This window comes from Astyanax mexicanus, chromosome 9 (assembly GCF_023375975.1).
Source record: "Astyanax mexicanus isolate ESR-SI-001 chromosome 9, AstMex3_surface, whole genome shotgun sequence".
In the NCBI taxonomy this organism is placed as follows: Eukaryota; Metazoa; Chordata; class Actinopteri; order Characiformes; family Acestrorhamphidae; genus Astyanax; species Astyanax mexicanus.
In genome coordinates this window covers 24,899,054-24,908,882 of record NC_064416.1, presented here as the reverse complement: position 1 = coordinate 24,908,882, position 9,829 = coordinate 24,899,054, and the positions used below count along the sequence as shown (strand labels likewise).

General features: G+C 39.0%; 1 protein-coding gene across 1 annotated transcript in view; it reads left to right on the top strand.

Annotated features, from left to right (window-relative positions):
• The first annotated feature begins 339 nt into the window (after positions 1–339).
• Positions 340–9,829, top strand: part of cttnbp2 (cortactin binding protein 2) — a 55,755-nt gene continuing 46,265 nt past the window's right edge. The window contains exons 1-2 of the mRNA XM_049483459.1: positions 340–713; positions 6,990–7,097. Coding sequence (XP_049339416.1) covers positions 633–713; positions 6,990–7,097 — 189 coding nt within the window. The 5' untranslated portion in view covers positions 340–632. The remainder of the gene's footprint in view (positions 714–6,989; positions 7,098–9,829) is intronic.

Sequence of the window (9,829 nt, the reverse complement as noted above, 5' to 3'; positions counted from 1 at the left end):
CAGGTTGTAGCTGTGCTGCACAAATAGTAAATTCTGTCTTCTGTGGTTATCGTTGTTTCAGTGAATTTGCCATAAAATAAGGGTTGTTTCAATGTCCTTTTGCTACCTGGCCTGGGCAATCCATAAACAGAACGTATCCACGGCATCTCAGTATCTGACACACCCGGATGCTTTAATAATGCTTATACAGTAAATATAACACATATATCAGTATTATAACGTGGAGGAATACGATGTTTTAAACAGTGGTGCTGCTGCTGGAGCGGCTGGGCTCGCCGCTCGCTGACGTCAGTCCGCGAGGGCAGGTCTCGCGCTCCCTCTCCCTCTCCCTCTCCCTCTCTCAGGTCGAGCTGGGCTCGAGCGCAGCAGCTGGAACACACTCGGTTCACGCCTACAGCGAGGACCCAACCTGCTACCGAAGCCCCCCCGTCTCTCCGTCCTTCTCCCTCTCCCCCCCGCCCCCCAGAGCCCACACTCACCACGTTACCGGTGGCTTCGCTCCTGTTATCAGTGCCGGGGCCGCTTCTTCTTCTTCTGTCTGCGGGAGATTTGCGGTGAACTAACCGGAGCCGAATGCGTTATTCTGCGCGGCGTGTGCTGCCCTCACTCCAGCAGTCCGCTACAGCGAGAAGATGGCGTCGGAAGGAGGGAAAGGGGAGCAGCCGCCTCCGGTACAAACACTGGTAACCGCTGTCCATGGAAGTGTCGAGGCGGTAAGAGAACACAGAGCTGGGATATCTTATTTACCCACCTGCCCTTTGGCCGGGTCAGTACGGGAAACCGTTAAAGCGAGGTTTTTAAAAAACGCTGGTTTGTTGCTGGTGCTCATCGTAAAATCCAGCGTTCAGTCAGCTTTAGGTTATGGGGGGGAAACGTTAACCGTGATCGCTAGCGTAACTACGCTAGCGATCTTTGTCGTTAGCTAACTAGCTAACATTACATTAAAATAGCCCTTTATTTCTTCATAATGAAAGCTAGCTAGCTATCTGTCATTGTATTCTATTTATAATACAATATTATCTACTAATACATCACACACACACAGTGTGTAGTGATGGTGTTTTTCATTCAGAGAGAGAGAGCTACGCTGTAATGTTAGTTAGGTTAGGTTAGCTGAACGTGCAGCTGCGCAGTGATTTTTTAATGGTGATTTTTGTGAAATGGGCTTTCCAGCTTTTCTTCCTCGTTAGCAATTAAATCTATGGCTCAGTAATCCCTAGTATGTAAAGTATAGACAGATGTCATTGTCTCAAAATGTCTCAAATTTTAGCTGCTGCTGTTTTCTTTTGTAGCTAGGTTAAGCTAGTTAGTTTTCACTACAATGACTGCTGCTAGTTTGTAGGTGTATCCTGAATAATGCTGAATCCTGAATAATAACTACATTAACATGACAATATGTGTTTTTGTTTGTCAGCCAGTAGAAATGTGTAGCTAAAATGAAGAGGCCGGTAGCTAACCTGCTCCCATCAGAGCTGGCGGTTTCATGTGTCTATTCTAAATGGTGACCTGTTTTAATGGAAATGAAGTGTGAGCTTCCATATTTACTGTAGGATATGTGTGTTGTGCTTTAGTGATAATGGCGAATTTTGTGGAAGGAGGTTTCCATCTTTTCATCCTCGTTAGTAACTAATATCTGTGGCTCATTAATCTTTATTATGTGAAGTATAGACAGATGTCATTGTCTTTGGTGGTTAAGCTACTTAGCACTACAGTGAACGTAATCACGTGTATCATGAATATTGCTGCACTAAACTGTTGCAAATGAAGGATGAAAGGCATACATTAACATAAATGTGTTTATCATCCAGTAAATAAACTGTAGCTAAAATGTGGAGGCTGGTAACCTGATTCCATCAGAACTGGCTGTCTCACATGTCTAGTCTAACTGTTGATTTGTCTAAATAGAAATTAAGAAATGAAACGTGAGCATCTATACTGTCTGTGTGATGTGTTTGGGATCAAAAAGACAGAGATTTTGATTGTGGTCTGTGATATCTTTATTGATCATTAGTCTATCTTTGCTTCTGATGTGAATGCATTTTATTGTGGATGATGTATTGCATGCATATTACAGCTAGCTGACCAGCCCTTCTGAAAATGAATCTACCTTCTCCCTGGAGGGGAGGGCCTGTGGAGTCTAAATATTGATGTTTTTGGTGGTTCTTCTTCAGATCATCCAGCAGTATATTGACATAGCTTTGATTATTTATTTCAATTGTTGTTTTCCTATTTCATTTAGTGGCCACATACTGTATAAGTGCATCACATATATCATGTATTGCAGATAACATGGACAGTGGCAGAGCAGGACTGCAAGAGCTAATAGATTTCCAATTTCTGTAAGTCAGCCCTGATGCTTTTAAACATATAAGCTAGATAGGAGGAATGGATACAGAGGCTGTAACAGAGAAAGCAGAAGAGAAGGCAATGGGGGGTTGGGTGGAGGGTGGATGGGGGCATGTTCACTGGAGATGTTTCTAAATCGGTCTGAATTTCAGTGACTCAGCTGACATAGTACCATGTCATCCAGCCAATCTGAGCTGTTTTAACAGCCCGAGGCTCGTTTACATTTAGCATTCAGTTGAACAGGTGCTTCGGCTGTGCTGCTTTCCTTTGGCTGCTGTGTGTCGTTATAAATCTCTGTCTCGTGGGTCCATCCGGACAGCTCTCAAGGGCTTGCAAGGGTATGGTGGGACTGCGAGCATTCGTTTGAACCCATTTACTTTCTGCGCCCAGTCAGGGCCTTCTTTTGTTGGTTCTCAGCAGGATCTCATTTCGACAAGAACACTTGAAAAACGTGTCCCATCTGGCTGGTAAAAGAATACTTACACTAAACGGTTCTTGGTTATCTCTACAACATGGCCTTGCTTGGGTCTAGCTGTTTTTTGTGTGGCCTCCTAGTGAGTATTTGTTTAATAAGGCTGTATCAGTGGATTGTTTGCAGGTCCTCCATGATGTATGTTTGGTTTGGGGTAGAGCGATGACAACAGTAGAGGCTTATAAATAAAACAGATGGCGTTTAAATGTATAGCTTGGTAGGTGATGCACAAAATCAAGACAACTGAACAACTAGACCCGTTACATAACACATTGTAGAAAATAGTATAGAGGCTAATTAATGAAAATGGTATCTTTTTGACTGTTGCCTCTGTAGTAAACAAGGATGAATAATAGAATAAAAATCTTCACAAAAATGTAGAGGTTTTCTGAGTTATAACAAGAAACAGACAGCAGTAGTACAGTTTATAGTGCTAAAGGTCACTTTATGTTTCTGCCAGTATACTCCTATTTCTAGGTTAACGTTTATTTTTTCTCCTGAGTTCTTGGAGCATTTGATGAAAAAAATCTTGATAAAAATTCAGTTTGTGTTACTGGATTTTATTGTTTCTGTACTGATGCAGGAAAATTATGTCCCTAAATTTAAGTTTAATCCGCAGTAGGTAGGAACTGTGCTTTTTAGTAATATCAGTATTTTAAATAATAAAAAAAAAAAGATCCACCTTATTTTCCTTGACAACAAGTAGGGGGCATCTTTCAGTTCTGTGTTTTGAAATTTTCAGTGGGACAGTAGATCTGCTTTTACCTCCACAAAATGCCTTTATTTTTTTGTTCTTTTACTTTTTTTTTTTTATGTTTTCCTATTTTCTTACCAATTATCAAACCTACTCATTAGGACTGACAGCACCTTAGTCTACTGTACCCAGTTTTCTGCTGGCTTTATTCAAATGTAGTTCAAATAGTTTATCCTAATATCCTAATATTCAGCCTGCTCTCTCCAAGCTAGCCCACTGGAGAACAGTAGCTCCCCAAAAGTTGTACACTAGAAGTAGGCCTGTCGCGATAATTATGTTATCGACTTATTTTTGCCAATGTCGATAACAGCTATTGAGTTTCCACGTAGGTTTGTTTACATGAGCATGTTTAGTGCAGTTTGTTTCAGAACCCAGTGTCCCAGTGTGGTTTTACTTTATTTGTTTTATTTATTTAAGATATTAAAATATTGAAAGCCCAATGTCTGTTCTTAATAATAAAACGTTAATTTCATGTTATAATGATGTAATAGTATTATTGTGCTGTGGCACATTGTCTTAAAGCTCCTTTGGGGAGTCCAGAAGCAGGAAAAAAAACATTTTCTATAGTAATAAAATGACAATATTATCATTTATCGCAATAATTTTTAGGACATTATATTGTTCTAAAAAATGTTATCGTGACAGGTCTAACTAGAAGGCAAAGCACATCATTCATGCTTTTTATTCAGTAGTGAAGTTCTGACCACACACACACACACACACACCTTGGGGTGTTCATGTTCAAGGAACTGACCTCAAGTCAAACACAATCTGATTACACCCATCATTCACTGCCCTCTCCCCCCTTCAACTGCAAGTGCCAGTAAGTCCTGTTCAAAGAGACCGACTCAGGGGTTTTCCTGGAACACAGCAATTTAGTCCCAGAATGCACTTCTTCTACACAGCCTCTTTTGCAGCAGTGGAGCATATTGATTATCCATAAAAAGGGAAAAAAAGTAGTTGAAGGCCTCATATGGGAGTATTGTAAGACTTCTTTCAAGAGTAATTAATGTTTTAAAGATTAGATTTTCTCTGTTCTGAGTGGGAGAAATCTGGAGAGGGTTGTATTTTAACCATGTTACCTGGCCTACGCTTCTGTTTCAGAAATATGGGCTTTAAATCACCACAGGTAAAAAAGGGTGCACAATTACAAATTGGACATGTAACAGGGTGGAGGTGACTATGGGTAGACATAACAGCTTTCTGCTAATCTCTGTTAATCGTCTCTTTTTTAGGGGTGTCTTAGCATGGCTAATGCTGACTTTTCCTTGGAGATGCAAATAATAAATTTTATTGACAATAAAGGTGCATCAGAAATTACATTATTTACCTTTTTTACATTATTGTTTTTTTGTCTGTTAAATCTGTTTTATGGACCACAAAATGAATGTATAAAACATCCAGGCCATTTGAATCTGACAAAGCTAGTAAACACACTAAATTTTCTTTTACAGAGAGCTCATGAAAACAGAAAACAAAATAAAAAGCTATTTTTTATTGTCTGGTTGATAACACTTGGTGCAACTCATTAAGCCTGCACATTTCCTTACTCTTACCAGATAGTTGTGTCTTCTAAGCTCAGTGCAAACTTATTCGACTGTAGTCAGGTTAGCTTTTAGTCTTGTGTCCACAAATTTCTCAGTAAGCCAGTACTTTCCCTTTTGATGTGTGTTTGGCTCCAGGATGGCAGGCAGAGATAGTGGAGTTGTCCCATTGCGGCTGGGTGTTACCACTGATACGATTTGATTCTGATTCACTAGGTTGCAATTTGATTAAATTTGATTTGCTATCAATTCTTTTAGGAATATTTCAGTTATAGTTACAGGTTTTGTTCACAAATAAAAGAGATTTTTTTAGAGAACTGATGTTGTAATGTAAGGAACACTCAATCTACCATTATTAAAAATATTTATGTTTGCATGAAGAATTAGCCCAAGACAGTTACATAATTTCTAAATTATTATTGTTTAAGTCCAGAACATACCAGTGTACAGGTAATTAAAACATACAATTGGCTTCCACACAAGACACAACTTAATGATCAGAAAAGACCTTGAAAAATGTGAGGTTTAGGGCAGAACAGGAATTACTAAGCTGTTTGCTAAACATGAGTGAGATATAAATGTACTAAAAATGAGCGACATCTTGTTTTGCTACCAGGCTCTAGTAATACTGAGTGAGAGAAGATATGACACTAGTTTTTTTTTTAAAGAAAATACAAGAGTGTTTGAGGATCACAGTTTCTCAGTAACATGAACTGAACTCTTTGTATTCAGCTATGCAAGGAAGATACAGCTTGACATTCTAAGGCCCATGAAACTGCACCTTCCAGTTTTTTAATAAGGTCATTTTATTCTGGCTAGTCCTGCTTTATTCTGGCTAGTCCTACATTTGGAAATTAATCAATCACAGTTCAATTTCTAATAAATTGTTAAATTCAGATATCAGCCAGCAATGTCATGGTCACCTTTTCTTTTTATCTCCTTAGTGGAACAAAAGTAGTGGTCTCAGCTTAGCTACAGGTCTTGTATATAATGTGAAACTTGCGATGAAGAAAGCAGAGAGCTGTTATGTTTGATTGTGGTGTATAGATTTGAGTAGGTGAAGTAGAACATGCATTCGAACAAGCCTGGCCCACTTGGAACAGAGATTGGAAGACAAATACTTCTTAACTAATAGATTAATTGACTAATTAAAAAAAATAACCGATTAATTAGTTGACTTAAAAAAATCATTAGTTCCAGCCCTAATGTCATGATAGTTAGACTGACATAATGGTGTAGTGTACAATAATTTAATTACTCCGATAAAAAATACTTTTTATTAATAATAGTTTGGGAGGTGTTTTTTTTTCCCTTACATACCTCAGACTGCTCCTTGTGTATCAGGGTGTCATTGTGCAACGGGCTCAAAATATTGGTCAAGTTCATTCTTATGCAAGGAAACACAATAGACCATATCAAAGTAAGAGAAGATTATTATGAACATTATATGAAAAGTCGATAATATGACTATAAGGCCAGGCCAAGCTGTATGCTTGCTGTTGTAGAATCTGTCATTGGTGCTGGTTTGCTAATAATGTATAACTTATTTTGAGTCATTACCATTAAATTTAGTTTTTTATCTTGTAGATGGGTGAATTGCAGTAGTGTTTCGGAAGCATTGGCTTGTGGTTGAAAAAGCTTTAGGCAGACATATACAACAGACAATTCAGCAGATCCTGTCACCTTTAAGTACTGTTTTCCTTTATAATCCCATCTGACGTTCTGGTTAGAAGATTGATGCATTTCAGTATTTCATGCTTTCACTGTAATTTGTGGGATACACCTGCCCCACCCACAGAGCACTTCAACTGCCAAGCGTGTTGGCAGCCAGGTGAAACCTGCATTACCATTTATTTGTTTCTATGTGTTTCAGAAATGTGAGCTGAACATGGATAACCTAAGCAAGCCAGAGCTCCTAACGCTCCTGAGCATCATGGAGGGAGAGCTGGAGGCCCGAGACCTGGTCATTGAGGCACTTAGGGTAAGTGAGATTCAATCTGACACTCAGCAGACTTAGTATTCCCATATACTTCTTTTACTGGCGTTAAAATATAAAGATACAGGCTGTGTTGGTATTTTCGTCGAGTTGTAAAATCCTTGATGTTAGCAGGTTTATCAGGTTCTTCTTTGGCAGATCTCCAGGCCAGTTTTACAGTCTTTTCTGGTGTATAATTTGTACTGAATGTCCTATAAGTGTAGGTGAGAATTAAAATGCGATCAATAGGGAAGCACCAAAATGAAAATGTTCGGCTGAAACCGAACAAAGTTAAACAAACATCAATCGCAACAAAGCAGACTAACCAACAAATCACAATACATTTACCTCAGTAGTGATTGATTAAATTTGTTTTTTTTTTAATCATTATAATTTTTTTGGATTGACAGTGAAAATAAATAGAGCTTATTAATGCTGTAGCTGTTCACTGAATAATTTTCTGAAGGAAAATGGCAGCTGTAGAGCTGTGAAAGCAGACTTCTCCTCTAACGTTATGGTCCAGTGTGCATCTTTGCATTCAGGACAGCATCATACTGTGGGATGAAAAGCCAAGTTATTTAAATTGAAAAGACATTTGCAATAGCAAGGTCAGAAGTGACACTATATTTTCGGGTGTTCTAGTTCAGCTTGTCCTCTTAAACTTGTAGTGGATTCCTGGGTGGCTTCACTGAGCCCATTTCTTGGCCAGCTTATTGACAGGACGACAGACGTCTTTCTCTCTGTCTCTCCCTCTTTCTCTGACAGCTGTAACTTTATTCTCTTCTGTACTTTATGCTATCCCATTCTTTCTCTACTGCTTTCCTTTTTCTACTGCTGTAATGCTTTCAATCCCACTGTCTTTATCCGGCTGTTCCCTTGGTTTCAAACTTTTCCCAGAAGGCTTCCCCCTGCAGATATCTAGTCTTTTGCGATCTGATTTGCTCTTCGTTCTTCTGCCCTCGTTCTGCCGTCAGTCACAAGCACAAAGTGTCATTTGTTCTTTCTGAGAAGCAGCAGAGAGCCTTATCAGAATCTGAATAGATAATCTATAAGATCGTCTGGACTGGTGGAATTTAATCAAATGATCATACAAATGTATATATCAAGAGGTTAATGGCACGTGCATCGTCTTGAACCATTACGGTTTGAATACTCTGTATATCTAGCGTATAAATGCTGTGGGTCCGGTGTGCTGGGTACGGGTATAGCGGGGGGAAAAAATATATAAGTATTTTTTATTGAAACATAGGCGCTTTAAACTTCCAAAGACCCGCTTCATGCTTCATTATTTTATTTGGTCTAATTAAATAAATAGGGTAAATCTGCAGCAAAGAATATTTGTTGTTAAATTCTGTGAAACTGACACCAATAAAAACATGATTCCTGGTATTTGCTTATTAATGTGTATTTTATCCTCTTCAGTAACACAGATGCTATAAAATATTTTAGAGAACTGTCTTGTGATGCATTGAGTATCGCAAAATAACAGTATCTTGAAATAATTGTTATTGTGGCCATTGTATGGGTAATAATATTGTATCGTAAGATGCATTGTGATTCCCACAGAGTCTGGCTCCACCTCTTGTCTCTGCAACTCTTGTTGTAAATCTAACATGTCAGACAACTTTGGTTTCATATCTGTTGATATGTTGGGAATAAAAGCTTCATGTCCATGCTTTCTACAGATATTTCACTTAACTATTCAGGGTTAGAGATGTGTTGACCAGTGTATGCCACAGTGTACAACCCGGAAGCTTTGGAAATTGTCCTTTCATGTATAGAGCATAAGCTTGAACATGGAAATTTAAGCATTGTGGATCAAAGTGGCTGCTCTATGCATTATTAAGAGGCCTTCGTCTGTACAATTAATTAGCGAGCTGAAAAAGCTTGCTGAGCTGTTGTATCGTTTTTCATCAGAGAGAATGGAAGGCCATAAGCAGATTAAGCGAATTGGCACTTGGTCACATGCTTGCAGCTCCTTTCATGCTTGTTTTCAGAGTCAGTGGATGATATCCAGCCAGGTCACTTGAATATGTTAGTGTTCTTTTCTAGGGCCAAGTTTATCCATGCTAATCATATGTAGGTCATATGATTCAAATTAAAAGCCTTCTCAGCACTTTCTTAATGCACATTTTTATTGATAGTTCCTAAAATTCTAAAGAAGCAGTATTACCTTGGATGTATATGTAGCGTGTGTTCTTTACCTCTCTTTACTCAAAGTAAAGAATGCACATTGTTTTTTTTTTTAGAGTAGAGATGGAGAGGCTTGTGATGAACTATACAATATCCCAAGCTGTCATGTCACTCCTATTGACTTCCTAACACTTAGTAACTCTTAACTCTTCCTTTAAAGCAACTATTGTTAAGATAAAGCAGCGATCTGGCATGTAGTGGGACAGACTGATCACTTCCTGTCCATGGCTTTGATGGCTCATCAGTAACAAGGCACCAGTGTTGCTGTGCAGCTGTGTCTCTGATCAGATAGAGCGCTTTAGCATGCCATGAATGTGTCCACTGCGACGGCCACGTGACCCAGAGATGGGGCCATCTCTAGGCCAAACTGGAAAACGGCTCTGAAATAGCCTTCCAACAGTCCTGCATGTGTATGAGTATGCATAAGTATGTCACAGTAAGTAGCAGGGAGTGCAGCCCATCATGTTTATCCCCTGAGCTAGGGATGGTTATTTTTCACTTTGTGTGTCAGACATGCTTCTAAGTTGAAATGACGCTTTTAAACT